General features: G+C 39.4%; 1 protein-coding gene across 5 annotated transcripts in view; it reads left to right on the top strand.

The window, feature by feature from the left end:
- The first annotated feature begins 4,135 nt into the window (after positions 1 to 4,135).
- The window catches only part of FMO2 (flavin containing dimethylaniline monoxygenase 2), a 31,059-nt gene continuing 12,245 nt past the window's right edge, over positions 4,136 to 22,949 (top strand). For 2 of the 5 annotated variants that reach the window (XM_040451715.1, XM_040451719.1), the window contains exons 1-3: positions 4,258 to 4,741; positions 19,047 to 19,235; positions 21,530 to 21,692. In XM_040451715.1, the coding sequence (XP_040307649.1) occupies positions 4,610 to 4,741; positions 19,047 to 19,235; positions 21,530 to 21,692 (484 nt within the window). In that variant the 5' untranslated portion in view covers positions 4,258 to 4,609. The other 3 variants (XM_040451717.1, XM_040451716.1, XM_040451718.1) reach the window with 3 other exon arrangements.

The raw sequence follows: 22,949 nt of genomic DNA, 5'->3' as shown, positions 1-22,949 counted from the left end.
TTTGGGATAATATTGGAATTTACCAATATAAATCTTCCCAATCCATGAACATTGGATGTGTTTCCACTTATTTGTGTTTTCTTTAATTTCTCTCAGCAATGTGTTATAGTTTTCATTGTACAAGTTTTTCATCTCCTTGGTTAATTCATTATTTTATTCTTTTTGATGCTATTATAAAGTAAATTATTTTTGTAATTTCCTTTTCAGATGGCTCACTGTATATAGAAATACAATCTATTCTTGTGTGTTGACTTTGTATCCTGCTACTTGCTGAATTCATTTATTAGTTCTAACAGCTTCTCTATGGAGTCTTTAGGATTTTTTATATGTAAGATCATATAATTTGCAAAGAGAAATAACTTTACGTTTTTCCTATCAGATGCCTTTTATTTCTTTTTCTTGACTAATTGCCCTCACTAGGACTTCCAGTACTAGATTAAATAGTAGTGGTGAAAACAGGCATCCTTTCCTTGTTCCTGATCTTAGAGGAAAAGCTTTCAGTCTTTCACAGTTGAGTATTATGTTTGTTGTAGGTTTTTCATATATGGCTTTTCTTATGTGGGGGTAGTTTCCATTTTATTCCTACCTCATTGAGTGTTTTTATCATAAAACAGTGTTGAATTTTGTCAAATAATCTTTCTGCGTCAACTGAAATGATCATGTGAGGGTTTTTTCCTTCACTTTTTTTGATGTGGTTTATTACACTGATCAATTTTCATATGTTGAACCATCCCTGCATTTCAGGAATAAATCCCACTTAATCATGGAGTATAATCCTTTTAATATGCTGCTAAATTCTGTTTGCTAGTATTTTATCGAGGATCTTTGCATCAATGTTCATAAAGGATATTTATCTATAGTTTCCTCTTTTTTGTAGTGTCTTTGACTTTGGTATCAGGGTAATTCTGGCCTCATAGAATGAATTATGAAGTGCTCCCTCCTCTTCAATTTTTTGGGAAAGTTTGAGAAGGATTGGATTAGTTCTTTAAGTGTTTGGTAGAATTCACCAATGAAGCCATCAAGTTCCAGGCTTTTCTTTGTTGAGACATTTTCAGTTTTTTATTTAATCTCCTTGAATTAGATTTGGATTGTCTATTCTTTGTGATATAGTCTTGATAGCTTTTTTGTTTCTGGGAATGTGTCCATTTCATCTAGGTTACCTCATTTTTTTGCATACAATTGTTCATAGTAGTACCTTACAATTTTCTATTTCTGTGGAATAGATAGTAATGTCCCCAGTTTCATTTTTGATTTTAGTAATTTGAGTTTTCTCTCTGTGTCTTTCTTTTTCTTTATGAGTCTATCTAGCTGTTAATTTTGTTGATCTTTTCAAAGAACCAAATTTTGTGTTCATTGGTTTTTCTTGGTTGTTTTATATTCTCGTTTTTCATTTATAATTCATTTATCTCTGCTTAATCTTTATTATTTCCTTCCTTCCACTAACTTTGTTAGTTTGTTCTTTTTTAGTTTGTTCTTCTTTTTTCTACTTCCTTAATTTGTAAAGTTAGGTTATTGATTCGAAATCTTTCTTGTTTGGTAACGTTAGTATCTATAGCTATAAATTTCCCCTTAGCACTGCTTCTGCTCTGTCCCATAAGTTTTGTTACATTGTGTTTTTATTTTCATTTGTCTGTAAGTATATTCAGTTTCCCTTGCTATTTATTCTTTGAGCCATTGTTTAAACTGTGTTGATTTCAACAATTTTGTGAGTTTTCCACTTTTGTTTGTTATTGATTTCTAAATTCATTCCGTTGTGGTTAGAGAAGATACTTTGTATCGTATCTACCTTCTTAAATCTATTGAGACTTAATGGGTGCCTAACACATACTCTGTTCTGGAAAATGTCCCATGTGCACTTGCAAAGAATACATATGCTGTTTTTGTTGGGTAGAGTGTTCCGTATATGTCTGTTAGGTCCAGGTGGCTTATTGTGTTGTCTAAGAAGCATGGTTTTAAGAAGAAATTTTCAGTTGAAACATAAAACAGAAAGTTAAAATTGAAGGAGGAAGAGATACCACAGATGATATACACCTTGTTTTCATGGGAGTAACCATAATGAAGGGAGCTTGAACTCTTCTAGCAATGTCTGAGGGGAGTGACTGCAAGGCCCAAACCATGTGGATGGGTGATATAGTGCCAACACCCTCAGTCATACTTGCAAATCCAATCTAAAGTCTTCTCAGGGCACCTGGGTGGTTTAGCCGGTTAGGCCTCCAACTTCAGCTCAGGTCATGATCTCACGGTTTGTGAGTCCAAGCCCAGCATCAGGCTGTTTGCTCTCAGCACACAGTCCGCTTTGGATCCTCTGTCCTCCTCTCTGCCCCTCTTCTGCTAGCATTCTCTCTCTCTCTCTCTCTCAAAAATAAATAAAACATTTTTTGAATTAAAAAAAATAAATTCTTCTCAACAACTTTGTACCTATAATAAAATTCTAATTGATAAAGATAAAATCTCAGATCTCAGACCCGAGAATATTACAGTTAGTGACCTTACTTCACTCTAATGCCCTGCCTTCATGAATCCTCCTATTGTCTTCCAACAAGCGGCTACCTAACTTCTGTTTGAATACTTGCCATGATAGGGAATTTGCTATTTTACAAAACAGTATGGTCCATATTTATACACCATTGTTAGCCAGAAGGTCTTCCTTATTCTGGGGCAAATTCACCTTTTCTGTAACATTCACATACTTGGTCCTAGATAGACTTTTATGTCCATCCAAAATAGACTTATATAAACATTTTCATATAACAGCCTTTTGCAGTCAATTGTCATGTACATATACCCTCTAGGTTAAATATCAAAAGTTTCTTCAGTGGCTCCATATGTGACAAGGTTTTATGCTCATTATCATCCTGGTTATTCTTAAACTTCCCAGTAGCCAAGCTAAGCCTGTTCCCATGTCCATAAAACAAGGATGGATGCTAATGCCTATGGTTCTAAACTAATCAAAATGAATTAATCTCTGTGAAAGTTGTTTACACATTAAAACATTTTGTAAAGGTGAAATACTATTCAAGCGTATCTGCTTCTTGAAAGGCAACTTGGCAAAACATAGTAGATACTTGCAACTCAAATGTAATCCAAGGACTTGCAACATTGGCCTTACCTGGAAGCTTGTTAAAAATAATTTCAGGGGGCGCCTGGGTGGCGCAGTCGGTTAAGCGTCCGACTTCAGCCAGGTCACGATCTCACGGTCCGTGAGTTTGAGCCCCGCATCAGGCTCTGGGCTGGTGGCTCGGAGCCTGGAGCCTGTTTTCGATTCTGTGTCTCCCTCTCTCTCTGCCCCTCCCCTGTTCATGCTCTGCCTCTCTCTGTCCCAAAAATAAATAAAAAACGTTGGGAAAAAAATTTTTTAAAAATAAAAATAAAAATAATTTCAGGCCTATCCCATAGCTTTTAAATCCACATCTTCACTTTTAAGAAGATCTCTAAGGGAAGGGAAGCAAAAATAATATAAAATCAGGGAAGGGGACAAAACATAAGAGACTCATAAATATAGAGAATAAACAGAAGGTTGCTGGAGGGGTTGTGGGAGGGGGAAGGGCTAAATGGGTGAGGGGCATTAAGGAAGACACTTGCTGGGATGAGCACTGGGTGTTATACATAAGGGATGAATCACTAGAATCTACTCCTGAAATCAATGTTGCACTATTTGCTAGCTACCTTGAATGTAAATAAATAAATAAATAAATAAATAAATAAATAAATATTTTTAAAATGCTGCTATACGTATAAAGGTATTGCCATACTGAAAAGTGAAAAATTAAATTGGAAATTATACTTAGGGTGCCATTCCACTTTTGTGGAATGTGTGTATATGTGTATACATACAAATATCTGGAAAGATACACCAAAGTGTCCACGTTGGTTATAATTATCTCTATACAGAGGGCTTAAGGATAATTTTAACTGCTTTTTATTTATCCATGTTTGCTACTTTGCTAATGACCATTGGTCACATCCATTATAAAAAGGAATTTTATACTATGTGTATAATATGTGTAAGTATATAATGGTGTTACGGTGAAGATCATTACCCTGGACCTCAAAATATAAGCCTCTTGCTTAATTTCAGAACTCCTAACAAAGTCCTGAGAGTTTCAGGTTGCAAAATGCTGAAGGAGTGAGAAGCTCCTCCCACTCCTCACAGCCTCCTCTAACTAGAACACTTCTGACTGCTTCCCAGCCCACAACCAACATAAAAAAAACCATTGTGTCAAGGAGACAGCACCAAAAGGCAAAACGGAGGTAAGGGTAATCACAGCTGGGGATAGTAGCTGAAAAGGAAAAGTTCAGCACGCTAAATTATGTCATGAAACTTGGCTCCTATACCTAGTGCTATATTATTAAATTATTTGGCATTGTTAAATGGGTTGCTTTTAAATACTAGACAAACTCTGTAGCCAAGTCTGGGAAAACAACTTGGTTTCTTACAAGGAAGGGGACGAGGAGTCTGGGATTTGACTAATGAGGAATTTTATTCAATTAGTGCTGCTTAGTATATTGCCAGTGCTACTGCGTTATTGAAAGCTGATTACTGACCACACTGCAAGGACTCTCTTGCCAGTGAAGCAGCATTGATTGATCAATTCCTCGACAGGAGACCATGGTAAAGAAGGTGGCAGTGATTGGAGCTGGAGTCAGCGGCCTGGTCTCACTGAAGTGCTGTGTGGATGAGGGACTGGAACCCACTTGCTTTGAGCGGACTGAAGATATTGGAGGGCTGTGGAGGTTCAAAGTAAGTGACATCTTTTTTTTTTTCTCTTGAGCAGACTCTACTGCTTTCGCAGAGTAAATCACAGCTGCAGAGGGGCCTTGTTGAGGGATCTCCTAAGCGACTTTGATCAGACCTATTTCATGCAGCTACACAGGAGCTATAGAAATAGGCTGTCGTCTCTCCCAGGTCATGACTCTCCTAACCCAGATGGCCAACCCAGGCACATAAAGGACCTTTTCTTATGGATCCTGCAACTGTCTGGCAGCCCGTGTTCTAGTGATTCTCAAAGCAACATACTAATGTTGGAGGACATTTTACAAAATAGAAGTGACAGGAATTCTTTTCAAGAGCCATGTCTATTCCAAACACTGAGCAAGTGCTTTTTCAGAGTGTGCTGACTTTCCTTTTCTCTGACAAATCATGTCTGTTTGCTTAGCATTACTGATGACACTCTAGGGTAACTTCTGGGAAACGCTTTAAAGGTATTATTAAACACATTCATTGAGTTCATTCTATTAGCCAGACCTAAATACGGATAATGCTCTCCACTCATCAGAATTTATATAAAATTTAAACAGATACATAGATAGACAACTGCAGAGATTCATAATTATCCCTTCCCACAGTGTTTTGATTTTAAATACTAGCTTGCCACCTCCTCAGTGTGAGATCTTGAGCAAGCTCTTGGCATCCCTGTGTCTTAGCCTTCTCAGCTGTATAATGGGGATAATAATATAAAAGTGTAATCACTCCACAGTGCTGTTTTGAAGATTAAGGGAGATAATTTATGTAAAGAAATTAGAGCACAATAAATGTCAGCTCCAATAGCTACATATTTTACAGACAACCAAACAGAAACTGAGGGAGATTAAGTAACTTGATCATGGTCACATAGCTGGAATTGGCATTCAAACCCAGGTCTCTATGACTTCTAAACAGGCTAGCCCCCTACTTATAACCATGCCCTAACTTGCATTTTTTTCTCAGAAAGTTTAAACAGAAATGCTAGCTCAGAACTCCTGTGCAACAACTTTAGGATTGTGTATCAGGTGCATCTAAGTGAGGGAGTGAACAGTTGCGAACACTCTAAACAGAAGCAAAAGGTTTGAATACACTCAAAGCAGACTTCAAGGTGCAGTTGGGTGGCTCAGTCAGTTGAGCGACCAACTCTTGATTTTGGCTCAGGTCATGATCCCAGGGTCATGGGATCAAGCTCCACATCTGGCTCCATGCTGAGCATGGAGCCTGCTTAAAATTCTCTCTCTCTCTCTCTCTCTCTCTCTCTCTCTCTCTCTCTCTCTCTGTCTCTCTGCCCCTCTTTCCGGCTTGCTCTCTCTCTCTCAAATAAAAATAAATAAAAATAGGGGCACCTGGGTGTCTCAGCCGGTTTAGCGTCCGACTTCAGCTCAGGTCATGATCTCACGGTTTGTGAGTTCGAGCCCCACGTTGGGCTCTGTGCTGACAGCTCAGAGCCTGGAGCCTGCTTCCGATTCTGTGTCTCCTCCTCTATCTGCCCCTCCCATGCTCATGCTCCATCTGTCCCTGTCTCTCAATAATAAATAAATGTTAAAATTTTTTTTAAAAAATAAAAGCAGACTCTGACATTAGCAGAGACCATCAAAAGGGCTCTGCCTACAAGGTGACCAATTAGGGGGAAGGCACAGACATCTAGCACATGTGCTTTGCGAGTTCGAACTGAATTTTATGCCAAAGTGGATTTTTTAACCTGGGGCTTCTCAAATGTGTATGACTATAAGACATACCTAGAGGGTTTTTTAAAGATACTTAACACCAACCCAGACTTATTAAACCAAAATCTTCTGAGGAGGGGAATCTGTTTTTAACAGGAGTCTCCAATGAATCTTACGATGAGACACATTTAGCCAGCAAATTGCACAAATACCAAATAAAAATCTATTCATTCAACTATGCAAACATAATCAGAGCTAATGATGGAGATATTGATCCTTATATAGGACAGGTAACTTGCAGAGAGGAAACTGGAAAAACAGTTTGAATCACATTCATTTCTTACTAACAACTGGTCATTAGAAACAGCTTTTCCTGGGGCACCCGGCTGGCTCAGTTGGTTGAGCGCCAGACTCTTGATTTCGCTCAGGTCATGATCCCAGGGTCATGATCCAGGGTAATGGGATCGAGCCCCATGTTGAGGCCCGTGTTGAGATCCATGCTGAACGTGGAGCCTGCTTAATATTCTGTCTCTCCATCCTTCTGCTGCTTTCCCCCCCAACTCTAAGATGATTAAAGAAAAAACAAAAAAGAAACATAGCTTTTCCTGAGAGGGTGATATAATAAGGTGGTCATTCCTGTCTTAACCAAAGATGTATTATTTTTGTTGACTCTAGGTTCACTCTAGGTTCCATTTGGGTGCCCTGCCCGGGAGATTTTTAATCTAAAGAATAAATGTGAAGTTATAACAAATTTATTATTAAATATAAATTTTGTCAGTGTCTTATTACCTGATTTGGAACTTAATATCTAAAAGCCAAATGTCCAGGGGTGCCTGGGCAGCTCAGTCGGTTAAGTGATCGCCTCTTGACTTTGGCTCAGGTAATGATCTCATGGGTTCGTGAGTTCAAGCCCTGCATCTTGTTCTGTGTCGATGGTGCCTGCTTTGGATTCTGTCTCCCACTCTTTCTGCCCTTCCCCTGCTTGCTCTCTCTCTCTCTCTCTCTCTCTCTCTCTCAAAATAAACAAAAAATAAACTTAAAAAAAAATTAAAAAGCCAAATGTCCCTTATTTGATTATCATCAATTTGGTGATAGAAGCCGTAAGAGTTATTTTTACGTGGTCTGTCAAAAATATGACTTGATGAATTCCAGGAAGGTTTCTTCCTGCCCCCAAATACTTTTCCTGCTGTCCTAATCCCAGTTGCCAGTGTTTAACATTTCAGAATTAGAGATACCTTCCTATGGGTTAGAAAAGAAAAATTAGATTAAAATTTGAGTTAATTAAACCTCATTAGATATAAAATGGTGAAGTATATAAGTTCCTGAAACCTTTAACAATATCACATTTCAAACCTCTCAAAACTATGTCCAATAGAGAAACAAACAATTTTCTCAACCCAAAGAAGACAAGTAATCTCCCTGCAGTGTTAAATATACAGTATGCAAAATATCCCAAGTGGCCAATGAGGCCACGTGAGGGTCTTGATTACCAACAGACTGATTGCCAAAGGGAGGAGGCACCAAAAAGGATGCTGGGAGCTACCGCACCCACTCCCGAGGAAGCTTCACCTCTTCGCTACTCTACCATCAAGAATCAATTTTGAAAATAGTTTATTCATTAATTTCTATATTTGCACATAGTCCTTCTAAGATCACCTAACATATTTAGTGCTGACAAGTTAAAACAAAATTTAAGAATCATTGCCCCATGCCCTGCTCAGAAGGTGCTGGATTTTTCCAGAAGGTTCTCCAGCACCCCTTAGTGGCAGCTTTGCAACATGGGCGGGGTGCGTCATGAACCTATTTTTAGCACTTTTCCAGCAATGGAAAAGTACTTTCCATGCATCATCTTATTTTTTTTCTTCATAATACTCCTAAAAAGCAGTGTCAGGGAGCAAGAATTCCTGTCCCCTCAAAAGTCCTTCTAACTGGACTAAGCATCAAATTGACATAAGACAAACTAACAGGAGAAAATCAAAGTTAATAGATGTTCCTGAGGAATCCACATAGACATAGAAATTCCAAACACAGGGAAAATGAGGTATATACGTCATTCTAAAATAAGGAGAAGCAGGTAGGTTCTGGGACTTTAAAGGAAAGGAATGTCCTTCACACGGCAATAAGAATGGATGCTTGCTCTGTCATTCAGATGGGTCACTCACATAAAATTTATCTCTGTTAATAACCCTTATTCTGGGAAAGACCCTCAGTTTAGATTCTTGTGTACGGTAAAGGGAGGACAAAAGTTTCTCTTGAGCCCATAAGGTCTTAAGTGCCTTCAGTTCAAAATAATCCACATGCCCAAGTGGCATGTTTTGGGGGGAAGAGGGTCTGTCCTGAGATCCTTCAGTAGGTATTATGATTATCCTCATGGACATATCAAGAAGAAGCTGAGTTTTGGAATGAACAATTTCTCCAGGGGAACATAGGTAGTGGGAAAGGCACAAAAATGAAGGTCTATAAGATTTCTGAGCCTGCACACTTAATAATCTTACTGAGGTGTCAAGAGAGGAAAGCATGATCTGCCTTTAGCCACTAACCTTCTCTGCCTCCTTCATTGTTCCTAATACCAGCGTTCACAGGAAAGTTACCAACATATATCGCATTTTTGTTTGTTTGTTTGTTTTACATTTGGTTATAAATGGATCTTTCCCTAGCTACAAATACTCAATTGTTTTAATCTTCATATAATACTCTCTAAATGTCTCTCCATCCTTCCTCTAGATTCAATCTGAAATACCAGTTTCTCTCTTAAAATGTGACTCACACAAGATCCAATATTCCAAACCAATTTATTTTTCCAACATATATATATTTTCAGAACCAAAGAGGTGCTTGGCACTGCTTTAGACAATGGGGATAAGTCCCCTTGAAGAATTTATAATCAACTGGTCTAACAATTGCCCGGCATGACTTATGTTTCAGTAGGCCTGGACGGTCTACCTTTGCTAAAATAATTTAATGCTGCATTAGCTTTTTCTGCATTTGCAAAATTAAAGCTATCATTCATATAATTATTTTGATAGGGATTATCTCATTTTATACTCACAATACTCTCCAACATTATCTGTTATTAATTTCAACTTAAATATAAGAAAACCAAGGGTAAGTGGCTTTCCCATAGTGACTAAATAAATAGTAGGTGTTAGATCTTAGAACTAGCCACAATATTGAGATTAAATACATATAGGCTCTCCATCATGCTTTGTCTCACATAACTCCAATCATTTATACTGAGCTTAGGATCAATCAAAGTTCTGGATCTTTTCTATTTGAAGCACTGATGATCCAGGTCACTATTATTCTACCCTTATGAAACTGAATTGTTTTTTTTTTTTTATGTTTACTTATTTTTGAGAGAGAGAGAGAGAGAGAGAGAAAGATCATGAGTGGAAAGGGGCAGAGAGAGAAGACACAGAATCCAAAGCAGACTCCAGGCTCTGAGCCGTCAGCACAGAGCCCGACGTGGGGCTTGAACTCACGAACCGCGAGGTCATGACCTAAGCCGAAGTCAGACACACAACCAACTGAGCCACCCAGGTGCCCCTGAAACTGAATTGTTAATTCTACTTATAGGAGTTCACATTTGGGCATGTCCAACTGCATTTAGTTGGTTTTATCTTTGGTCAAGAAATATTCATTTGAAATTTCAATTCTGTCTATTCTTACTCAGCTCTTTCGGTTCTCTACTTTGGGTATACGCAAATTTGATCACCTGTATTTGTCTCCATCAATGTTTTTGACTTAAATGTTAAAAATAGGAAGATAAAAATATGAAACAGACACTTGGGACATCACCAAATGGAACTTCCCAGGTGGCACCATCTATCTCTATACTGCACTCCTATCTTTCCTGTGCACCACAAACTCTCTTTTGTGTTGATTGGCTTATTCTTTTTAACAGCACATTCTGTGCACTTGAAGTTTAACATTATACAAGACTAATGTAGGGGCAGAAAAGTTTTCCCTTCTTCCCTTCTAGGTTCTTTGGCTGGTCTAATAATTTAATTGATCTATGACAGGGTAACAGGTCTAATAATTTAATTGCTGTATGACAGAGTAACAGGGGGAAAAGAAATAAATATTTAATAACATGTATATATCTTGTATACCTGGGAGAGACTCAGGAAAACTGAGTAACTCCCCGAAATGGCCATCACCTTAAAGACCACCTTTAGCTAAAGACATGAGAAGATGTTGAGGGTAGGGAGTCAGTTCCAGGAGGTAACCCAGGAAAAGCAGTAAGAGTGAGGTTGTTGTGTAGATTTAAGCCATTGCCTTCTTCTTTGATAAGAGTTTCTAGAGACTGACTCATCCCCTTCATCTTGGCACAGCGAGAGAGACACCCTTATGCAAGCAAGAGATTTCCCTTATGCAAGTAAATACCTCTCACAGAAAGGTAACTTCTACTGTTTTCAAGGCCTACCTATGTCTGCTGTTTCTTAAAAAAATAACCAGTTTAAAATAATCCCCCTGCCAAACAGACATAGTCGAGGGTGGCAAACTCTGCTCCTCTTTGCTGGTTTAGAACGAACAGCCATTTCCTCTCCAGAAGAGATAACTGCCTTCCCTTTGTTTTACTTCCAGGCATTCTCTTAGGTAAGCTTATCCCAAGAATCTATTGCAGCATAATTCAATATAACTTAGGTTTTTGTACCTTGCTGCCCAATTAATGCAAATTTATTAATAACCAAATTTAACATGTTAGATATTTGTAACTCTCCAGGCAGTGAAATACAAAATACTATGGATGGGTCTCAATTAAGTCTGTTCACCAGTAGTTCAAGATATATATTGGTTAACTTGCCACAATATTTTTAAAGTAATGTTTACGTGTGAAGAAAGGAAAAAAGTTTACAGCGTACGACTAGCAAAACCAAGTACTCATTCCCACTATACCACTGACTGTCCATTTTACTATCATTAAGCCCTATTTGCAGTGATGGTAAAAATGCTTCTAGTTAACATTACATATTCTTTCATTCTTTCACCAAACCTATTAGCTCATCTTGCACCATGCATGTCCCCAGCATATACTAGGTACCGTTAACCTTAAAAACTGACAGTCATTTTACCAGCAAAAGACAGATTTATTGAGGAATAGAAGAGAATCGCAGTCTGGGACAAACAAGCTGTAGCAAAACTGTGTGCAATCCAGGGAACAAAGTAAGGGAATGCTTTTTAAAGGAGAAAACGGTAAGTTGGGAAGGCTGTTATAAACTAAAAGCCCATTGGAATAAACTTGGGGTTTGAGGTATGGTGGCTTCTCATTGGCTGAGCTGTTGTCCAGGACGGGGTGGGGGGCGGGGGGGAGGTGAGGAAAGAGTCTCTTCCTCCAAATGGAAGAATAAAGTAGTGTCCATATGCAAGGTCAAATCCATCTCTTCCTGTTGGGTCTGCAATTGACTATGAGTGGTAGGGCCAAAACTTCCCAACTCCATTTTAGTGACGTTTACTGTTACTAATTTTCACAGTACTAAACAGGCACAAATGCACAGTCCCTGCAGGCTAAGGTCTCATAGTTCAGAAGAGGAAATACTAAAGCAAATCCATATCAGAGTGCAATTTTATAATGGCCGTTATTCTAAGTGTTATGGAAAGCACAGAACATCATGCAGTAGAGAATAGGGCAAGCTTCCTACACGACGAGATGCTTTCATTTGTCTTGACAATAAGCAGAGATCAGGCCTGTGTTCTAGGCAGTGTTCTAGGCAGAGTAAATGGCATGTGCAAAGGAGCTTGAGAAACCTGACACACTTAGAGAAGATAAAGTCACGTGATCCAGCTAGAACAAAGGAGGCAGGTGGGTGAATAGAAATTGATGAAGCTGGAGAGAATAGTCAGGGTCTCATCATGAAGAACGTGTGTCCCATTCCAACAAGTATACTTTTTACCGTGAAGACAGTAAAGAAAGTAGGCAATATTGGAGTCAGGGAGTTTAAATGGGGGTCACTATCAGTGAGCAAAGCCAGAGATCTAGGGAGGTACCAACCTAATAGAGGGATAGCAGAATGCAGTAGCGGTCTAATAAAGATGGTGGCTCCCAACATTCATGTGCATAAGAATCAGCTGGGGAGCACTTTTTTTATATAAGTTTATTTATTTTGAGACAGAGGGAGAGAGAGAGCATGAGCAGGGGAGAAGAGAAAGAGGGAGAGAATCCCAAGCAGGCTCCTTGCTGTCAGCACAGAGCCCAATTGGGGGCTCCAACTCACAAACAATGAGGTCATGACCCTAGCAGAAACCAAGAGTCCAACACTTAAGGGACTGAGCCACCCAGGCACCCCAGCTGGGGAAGTATGTCTTAAATACACATGAATGGACCCAAACCAGACCTGCTCAGAGTTTATGTTTTTCAAAGCTCTCCTGAAATCTTATCATGCAATAATCCATGAATGGCATTTGGGAACCACAATTTTTCCCCTAACTGTAGGACAAGAACATAAAAATAGTTTCAGTTGTACTTATTTCAAGCAATGGAACAGATAGCTATAAGTTCCATCGGAAAGAGTGAAAATTTGGAGAGTGGTAGAAATTTTTTAAGAAATACAATTTTATTATTTCCAACTGCTTAGAGCAACTAACCAAGAGAACAAATATTTACTGGTCGAGGTCAATATGCTAATGTATCACAATGAAAATGACTAATTTATAAATGTTTGTAACTCACATTTATAATAAGTTGAATCTATTTTCACTGTATAAGTTTGCTCCCTTTAGTAGGTTAAATAATACCATTATAATCTTCCTTAAACTTAGTTTTTGCAACCTTTTTATTCTTACACAGTGGAAGATAAACTTCAGTCTAATCTATGATCAAAATATCATAAATTCTAAATCAGTGCTCTCTGAACTAATTTTATTTTGCTATATAGTCTGACATTCAGAAAATTCTACATTAGGAAAATACTTCATCATATGACCATTTCTCTTAGGTAAATCGTAGCAAATTCTATCTGCTAGAAAATTCAGACTATCAGTATTTGTGCTTAAATATCATTTTTAGGTACTATTTCTATTTTAAATAAATATGAGTTACATTTATATGTTTTGAAAGCTGTGTCTCCCTGTCTTTGTCTTGGCTGAGAGGAAAGCTTCTCATCTTATTCTGTCTCCATTCTTCCATCCTCAGAGCCCAAATATCTATCTATCTATAGATAGGTAGATAGATAGATAGATAGATAGATAGATAGATAGATAGATAGATATTTTTTTTAATTTATATCCAAGTTAGTTGGCATATAGTGCAACAATGATTTGAGGAGTAGATTTCTTTTTTTTTTTAATTTTTTTTTTACATTTATTTATTTTTGAGACAGAGAGAGACAGAGCATGAACAGGGGAGGGGCAGAGAGAGAGGGGGACACAGAATGGGAAGCAGGGTCCAGGCTCTGAGCCATCAGCCCAGAGCCTGACACGGGGCTCGAACTCACGGACCGCGAGATCATGACCTGAGCTGAAGTTGGATGCTTAACCGACTGAGCCACCCAGGTGACCCGAGGAGTAGATTTCTTAATGTCCCTACCCATTTAGCCCATCACCCCCTCACAACCTATCCAGCAACCTTCTGCTCCCTATATTTAAGAGTCTCTCATGTTTTGTCCCCCTCCCTGTTTTTGTATTATTTTTGCTTTCCTTCCCCTATGTGCATCTGTTTTGTATATATTAAAGTCCTCATATGAGTGAAGTCATATGATATTTGTCTTTCTCTAATTCAATTATACCCTCTAGTTCCATCCATGTAGTTGCAAATGGCAAGATTTCATTCTTTTTGATTGCCTACTACTACTCCATTGTATATATATGCCACATCTTTATCCATTCATCTGTTGATGGACACTTGGGCTCTTGCCATACTTTGGCTATTGTCAATAGCACTGCTATAAACATTGTGGTGCATGTGCCCCGTCAAAACAGCACACCTGTGTCCTTTGGATAAATACCTAATAGTGCAATTGCTGGGTGATAGGGTAGTTCTATTTTTAATTTTTTGAGGAACCTCCATACTGTTTTCCATAGTGGCTGTACCAGTTTGCATTCCCACCAGCAGTGCCAAAGAGATCCTCTTTCTCTGCATCCTCACCAACATCTGTTATTGCCTTTGTTGTTCGTGTTACCTACTCTGACAGGTATGAGGTGGTATCTCATTGTGATTTTAATTTCTATTTCCCTGATGATGAGTGAAGTTGAGCATCTTTTCATGTGTCGGCTGGCCATCTGAATGTCTTGTTTGGAGAAGTGTCTATTCATGTCTTTTGCCCATTTCTTCACTGGATTATTTGTTTTTTGGGTGTTGAGTTTCATAAGTTCTTTATTGACTTTGAATACTAACCCTTTATCTGATATGTCGTTTGCAAATATCTTCTCCCATTCCGTCAGTTGCCTTTTAGTTTTGCTGATTGTTTCCTTCACTGTGCAGAAGCTTTTTATTTTGATGAGGTCCCCGTAGTTCATTTCTGCTTTTGTTTCCCTTGCCTCCAGAGATGTGTTGAGTAAGAAGTTGCTGCGGCAGAGGTCAAAGAAGTTTTTGCCACTTTCTCCTCCAGGATTTTGATGGCTTCCTGTCTTATGTTTAGGTCTCTCATCCATTTTGAGTTTATTTTTGTGTATGGTTTAAGAAAGTGGTCCAGGGGTGCCTGGGTGGCGCAGTCGGTTAAGCGTCCGACTTCAGCCAGGTCACGATCTCGCGGTCCGTGAGTTCGAGCCCTGCGTCAGGCTCTGGGCTGATGGCTCGGAGCCTGGAGCCTGTTTTCGATTCTGTGTCTCCCTCTCTCTCTGCCCCTCCCCCGTTCATGCTCTGTCTCTCTTTGTCCCAAAAATAAATAAATGTTGAAAAAAAAAATTAAAAAAAAAAAAAAAAAAAGAAAGTGGTCCAGGTTCATTTTTCTGCATGTTGCTGTCCAGTTTTCCCAGCACCACTTGCTGAAGAGACTGTCTTTATTCCATTGGATATTCTTTCCTGCTTTGTCCAAGATTATTAGTTGGCCATACGTTTGTGGGTCCATTTCTGGGTTCTCTATTCTGTTCCATTGATCTGATTGTCTGTTTTTGTGCCACCAAATGCCTTTTTATTCAATGTAATAACAAGCTCCCTGGAGACAGAAACTCTGTGTCCTGTTTGCATTTAGTCCCTAACTCAAAGCTCAGGGCCTGGACAGGAGAGATACTTGATATGTATTTGTTGATTAATAAGAATCATTCTCCCTTCTCAACCATCAGCAAAGGGTTTTACCCAGATTCATCTAAACACATAGACATCTGCTTCAGCCAACACAGGAGGAAGCCAACATAGAAACAAAGCTTTTTTTTAACAGCTGTATACCAATCAACCATAATAAAGATTATTACTTGATCTTCAGGGAAAAACTTGTGATGTCATCATTGATTGCTGACAATTGCTGACACCAGTAGAACTCCCAGAGGAGAGTCTTGCCCTGGCTCTGAAACTTCTGTAGTGGTTCAGACATCACAAGCAGTCCTTCTCATGACTCCAGAGCCCCTTAAAATTGACCTGATGGAGGAGCCAACCACATTTGAAAGCCACTGCATTGGCACATGAAAAAACCAGCATGTTGGCTACACTATAACAATCTTAGTTTAGTTTTTTCAAGAGTCAAACTAGTCAAACTATGACTAGGTTAGTAAGATTAATCCTCATGACCTATAATAATAACAATCGAGGCAGACATGTGTTGGGCACTTATTGAGAGACAGGCATTGTGCTAAGCACTTTACCTAATCTCAGCCTGATAACAATTGATCAGTGTTGGAATTATTAATGAACCCCATTTTACAGGAGAAAATGAGGAAACTGACTTACGTAACTTGCCCATGGCTAAAAAGCCATTAAAGGTGGTAGAATCAGGCCATCAATCCAGTTTGACTTCAGAGCTCTCACATTTCCTCTGTGCCACTTATAAAATTATCTGATCTTGAGGAAAACATAATTGGTATCTCTTTGCTTCACGAAATACAGTTGACCCTTGAACATCATGGGGGTTGGGGCACTGACTCCCACACAGTCAAAAATCGGTGTATAAATTTTGGCTCCTCCTTTGAGGCACCCAGGTGGCTCAGTCAGTTAAGCATCCCACTCTTGATTTTGGCTCAGTTTATGATCTCACGGGTTCCTGAGTTCAAGCCCCACATCAGGCTCCTTGCACTGACAGTGCAGAGCCTACTCGGGATTCTCCTTCTCTCCTCTCTCTGCCCCTCCAGTATACACAGTCTCCCTTAAAATAAATCAATAAACTTTAAAACAAATTTTTTGGCTGCCCTAGAACATAACTACTTATAGCCTACTATTGACCAGAAGCCTTACTGATAACATAAACAGTCGATTAACACATCTTGTATGTTGTATGTATTATATACTATATCCTTACACTAAAGCAAGCTAAAGAAAAAAAAATATTAAGAAAATCGTAAGTACTGTACTATAAAACACCTATGTATAAATGGAGCCATGCAGTTCAAACCTATGTTGTTCAAGGGTCAACTACATTTCCAAGTTTGAGAATTTGGCTGGATAAGAAAGTCAGACATTTAGTCTTACCAAGGACATTGTACTTGACCACGCTGAAACATCCAGAAATATCAGTTTGACCCTAGTCGTATACAATTTGAAGCTAGTGTTTGAAAATTAAAATGATTTATTGATCCAGAGTTCAGGGTCGTTGTATCCTTGTGTATGAGGCAGAAACCACTTCATATTCTAACGCAAACTCCCTTGACATTCAAGCACTTACATACAGTTAACATCACACCAAACTGTAATCACCTAGAAAGCTGGCTGACCCTAAACTGACTAGCTTTTATCAAGCCATTTGAAACTGAAATAATGGTACAATCTGAGCCTTGATTCCAGACTAGGAAAGGTAAACACATTGTTCACATTCAAAAAGGCATTTGGCTCCTGACCTATAGTAGGCATGAATGGTTGGATGGATGGATGGATGGATGGATGAGAGATAGAAGGAATGCATGAGGGAGATGGATCCTCAGAAACGTAGACTTAGTTAGCAAGTAGTCTACATACCACTCTTAAATGACATGATCTGAGCACAAACATTGTTTTAGCTTTGGTAACTCATATTCGTACTGATAATCCTGAAATTAGGACACAGTGAGGCCTAACGCATATAAAGAGCTTTGCTGATAAAAGAGGAAAGGTCCCACAGTTTATTCTTCTTTAAGTCTTTGAAATCAAATCCAACCTCTTGTGCAGAAAACTCAGGTGTGATGGTGAGTGTGCCTGTGTCGGTTATCTTGCTGCTAGAAAAGCTACCCTCAGTGCCTTTCATGTACTGCGGTGAATGGGGAGTTTTAACCAACAGCTTTGCTGAAGCTTGTAGCTTCCTTAATAACACAGACAATAACAACACTGTTGAGCATCCAGTAGCTGCCCATTTTATAGATGAGAAGACTGAACCTCACTGCACTGACTGGTCCGGGCCACACAGTCTAAAGAGAGACGGATTCAAAGCCGTGTCTAACTCCAACAACCAGATTCCTTCAGCTAGTCCAGGCTGCCTCTTTCAGTGCTGCCAAAGATTTAAGGAGGCTGGATCTAAAGGTTTGGCAGGAAAGTAACAATTCTTCATGAATAATGATGAGAGAGAAACATGCACAACTGAGTTATTATGGTGGCAGGATTAGAGTTCAATATTTACTTTCCTTTATTTACTATTCTGTGGAAACGACAGAGTGCTGTTTCTGTATCACTGAGTAATCTATTCCAATTAATTCACGAGTTCCTGCAACTTTTCCATTTCATTACATTGCACCCTAACGTTGCATCATAATAACAACTACTGTTTGCCTGAATTATGCCTTAGTCTGCAGAAGCATTAATTGAGGAGTTCCTGGGTGGCACCATTTAAATTTTCTTGAGCAACCCTCTTTGATAACATGCCGATTTCAGGGACATTGAATCACCACACTTAGCTCTTACATAATTTAACATAAAGAACATTATCAGTATGCACAGCGCTTAGAGGAAACTATAAACTCAACCATAGCATGTGCTGTCTGCGGTTTTACCAAAGTATAGTGGCTAAGATTTAGATTCAAGTCGAAGATGTGATGGATGCTAATGCTGTTCACTTTTAGCACTTGACGAAGGTTGGTTTCCATAAAGCATAAAATGAAAGTGGGGCATTCAAACTAAGATGTGAAAACTACCTGCTCCCAGAAGTATTCATTTTAGGTACAATTCTCCAGAATACTTCCTCACCAGTATCCCAGAGTTTGTTGGTTCCTAAAGAGGTGGAAGGTGGAGATAGGCTCTCCAGAGGGAGTTCCGGAATGGGGCTAATTGTCACAATGGCTGGCATTAAGCAGGTAGAGAGGTGCCCAATATCCTGCAATGTGCCAAAACGAGGGTTGTCCCCACCTCCTATCCACCAGGGGCAATAGCCCCTCCAGTGAACAACACTGGAGGACCCCAATGAGGCCCTCTCACACGGGATGATGGAACATATAAGCCGCACCTCAGCACCCAGACACTGTAGTCCCTCTACAGCAGTGAAAGACGATCACATAACCCAAGGGTTAGACTCGGAAAAAGAGTAGAACACCAAGGGATCGTTTTAAACGCAACATGATTATCACTTTTTTTAAATTTTCTTCTTTAGGAAAATGTTGAAGATGGCCGAGCGAGTATCTATCAATCTGTCATCAGCAACACCAGCAAAGAAATGTCCTGTTTCAGTGACTTTCCAATGCCTGAAGACTTTCCAAACTTCCTGCACAATTCTAAGCTCCTGGAATATTTCAGGATTTTTGCCAGAAAGTTTGATCTTCTAAAATATATTCAGTTCCAGGTATTGTATTTTGGGGGGAATGGCTTTCTCCACATGGGTTCAGCTCACATTTAAATAGAGAAGTTACTCTGGTAATTAAGAAAAAGTGAAGAAAACAAAATATTTCAATCCAATTCTTTGCTGAAAGATAAGAGCAAGATAGAAAGCCCAAAAGGTAGTGTCACTAACCCCGATATTATAGATTACATGCACATTAGCAGAAGAGGAAAATCACCTGTTAAAACTAAGGATTTGAATAATGATGATATTGACCATGAAACTGCACTTAAGCTAATATCTATAACCCCTGCAGACCCCTAGCCTCATTTCCCTTGAAAGAATAGAAGAAGAAAATCAAACTGCTATTTCATTTTTGGATCTTCTCTGTAGAAATGGAATTGCTGAGAAATACGTATGAAATAAACTCACAGCTCTCCATTCATTTCATAAGCCTGTAGAAACTATTTTTGGTCTTTTGGGGGGGGAAGGCATGGCACATTCTCTGGCAACATAAGGCTGGTTGGATCATTTTTAGATACAATTAGAACCACCTTTCCTGTGCTCCCTCAAAAACAAATAATCAACAAGAACAATATTCTCACTATACATGCTGGATTTTTATCAATAACCTACACTCTGAAAACTAGTAACTGTGCTTAGGAAACAAAATTAAATTATACCTCTGGATAAATAACTGTTAGTGACCTTATTTTCTTGTAACACAAGAAAAAAAATCTCATTTTCTCAGTAATTTCATTTTTGTTTCAGGTTTGCATTCTATTAATTTATAGTAGCTGATTGTGGTGGAAATCTATATTTGTAACTACCATGAAAATGTATCTGATGTAGTTTTCCCCAATGCCTGGCAGAACCATCCTATGAATAACAGATTTTTTTTGTACCAGAAGTTTTAATAGGTCTTTGCCCATTTGACTATCAATTTATTTAACAGATATATTGCCCTCTTATGATATCGTTTGTGTTATGTGTTCTTTGAAAGGTCACGTCAAAGTTGCAAGGGAGCTGTTTCTTTTGTTTATTGCATTACTGCTGTTGGATTCCTGGAGATTAGAGAGGGGTTAGGAACACTCATTTCCATTATTAGTCTCTTGGTACAAGTCATAAGATATTAGGGCTCCACTCGATCTATAAAAGCTCTGTTGCATTTCTAATAGCCTCCTGAGTTGCACTGAAGGTGTTAGTTCCCAAAGCACATTTTTAGTAGCAATAACCCACAGTGCTTTAGCTAATATACTACCCTAAACTGCAAATCTGAAATCTTTTCTCATAGCCAACAATGCCCAGACATTTTATAATACGTTTGCAAACTTTATACTAATAGTCTATATATTTTCTTAATTGGCACAGCTTCAAAAATTGCCAACCCAGCGTTTTTTTTTAAATATCTGAAAATTTGAAAAGCAGGTGTATGGGACTCAAATACTTGTAAGCAAGAGTAGCATGCCATGACTCTTGAAGTAAGAAAAACTTTGTTTCCACTTGACATTGTTTCTTAAACACCAAAGATGTATAACCTTTATGTGCATTTACAAATTCATAGACCTCCAGTGAGCTACATTAAAAAAAAAAATTAACGGGGGTGACTGAGTGGCTCAGTCGGGTTAAGCATCTGACTCTTGATTTCAGCTCAGGTCATGATCTCATGGCCTGTAAGTTCAAGCCCCACATCAGGCTCTGTGCCGACAGTGCAGAACCTGCTAGGGATTCTCTCTCTCTCTCTCAAAAATAAACTTAAAAAAAGGATTTCCTATTAAAAAATTAATGAACATAAATTATTTCATCCAAATGAGATCATGAACTATATTGCTAACATGATGTACTCTGTTTTAAAAATAATTAATATGAACAGCTACCATTCATGGGATGCTGACAATGTGCCAGGCACCATGCAAAGTGCTTCACACGAGATGTCTTCTCTAGCACAGATTCTGCACAGAGGTGGACACATAAAAGTTTCTTAATCAATACTGACTGTGCGATCACTTGAATAATAAACATGTGTTTTGTATCTTGCCCAGAACTTGTCTGTCTCTCTCAAGTCTTTATTCAGTCCTTAACAGACAGGTTCTCACTGCTGAGTCAGGCCTCTTGCACAAAGTACCATATCCTTGGTAGCTCCCTGCCAAATAAGAATGAGAAGGGGACGGTTCGCAGTCTCTGTCTTCAGTGAGTTGAAATGGATTCAAATGGAACCGAGATGGAGTCTGCCCATCCCCACTCCCAGGGTACTACTGAATGAAGCCCCTGTTATGCCAGAGGAACGCTCAATGATGCCTTCTCTGTGTTCGTTCAAGACAACCGTCCTCAGTGTGAGAAAACACCCAGATTTCTCATCCTCTGGCCAATGGGAGGTTGTTACTGAGAGCAACGGCAAGAAGCAAAGCGCTGTCTTTGACGCAGTTATGGTTTGCAGCGGCCATCACATCCTCCCTCACATCCCACTGGACTCCTTTCCAGGTGAGGCCTGCGGGGATTCCCAGCTTTTTGGAGTAGGTCTTGTTGGGGAGGAAAAATTTTCCTCGACCCTTCCACATTCTTTTGGCTAGTCTCAGAGTTAAATTGACAAGACAGACTAAGAGGAAAAAGTTTAATTTAATTATGCATATAGAGACTCCGTAAGAATATGAGGCCCACAGGCAGTCAGGCAATTGAGGCTTGTGTGCCATTCTGAGCTAAAGAGAAGGGGGCACGGGTTAAGGGCTTCAAAGGGAAGGAAGTCAGTTCACAGGAAGGTGAAAAAGCCTTCTGTTTGATGGCCCATCCAGAAACAATGGGACACAGAGAGGAAGTTTAACAAACAGACTTTGCTAAGTTCCTCCCTGTCTACCTCCCCTAGTTCATATTATACTGTAGTTATCGACAGTGACAGCTCCCTCCCAGGAGCAGGTCCTCTGTCTAAATTCTTTTAGGCAGTCGGGGGAAGTCAAAGGTTTTTCTGTTTTAAGGAGGCTTCTGTTCCTTAAAAATTACTAGCTTAAAATAATTCACATGCCAAGGAGGCTCATTTTGAGGTGATGAATTTGGCTGCCCTACAGTGTCCAGGTATGTTATATGCAGATTGGATTGACAGGCAAAATTAGGTACTGCAATGGGACATAATATTAATATCTGGATAGAGCCAGAAAGATGAAAAGCTCCACATGCCATCTTTGTTCCCATTGACCTCTTTGGGTCTTCATGACACAGGGACTTCGGCCAACTTCCTCCAAAGTCACTAAATCTTCCCTGGGATTTCAGAGAACTTTCACCCAGATTGGTTCTCCATTGGCAAGGCCCTTATATCCATGTGCCTACCTTGGCCTTTATCTAGCCTACCAAACCCTGTGACTCTGGTATATCCTTGGAGACTTTTCCTCAGAGCCATGCCTACAGACAGGGATACTGAGGAGATTTCCTGGCAATAAGTGCTCCTACAGGACACTGATGGACACAGAGAGAGTGAAGGAGAGGGATGTAGCCAATGGAACCCCACATCCATCTCTCCTGGTACCTCACAGGCCCTTCTCTCAGAGAGCATACTTCCTTCTCAAGGCCCTCGGGGGAATGTCTAATACAGTGGTTCACAGTCCAGACCTCACACTCAAACCACCTGTGGAGTTTCTAACATCCTAATGACCCCCAAAAGTTCAAATGATATAAGGTAGGCCTAGATCAATTAAGGGTTGCTCAAGTGATTTTAATATACAGCCAGGCGGGGCGCCTGGGTGGCGCAGT

This window comes from Herpailurus yagouaroundi, unplaced genomic scaffold (assembly GCF_014898765.1).
Source record: "Herpailurus yagouaroundi ecotype Mexico unplaced genomic scaffold, PumYag 205, whole genome shotgun sequence".
NCBI classification, from domain to species: Eukaryota; Metazoa; Chordata; class Mammalia; order Carnivora; family Felidae; genus Herpailurus; species Herpailurus yagouaroundi.
Note: the sequence above shows the minus strand (reverse complement) of the source record. Positions and strands in the feature narration are given on the sequence as shown.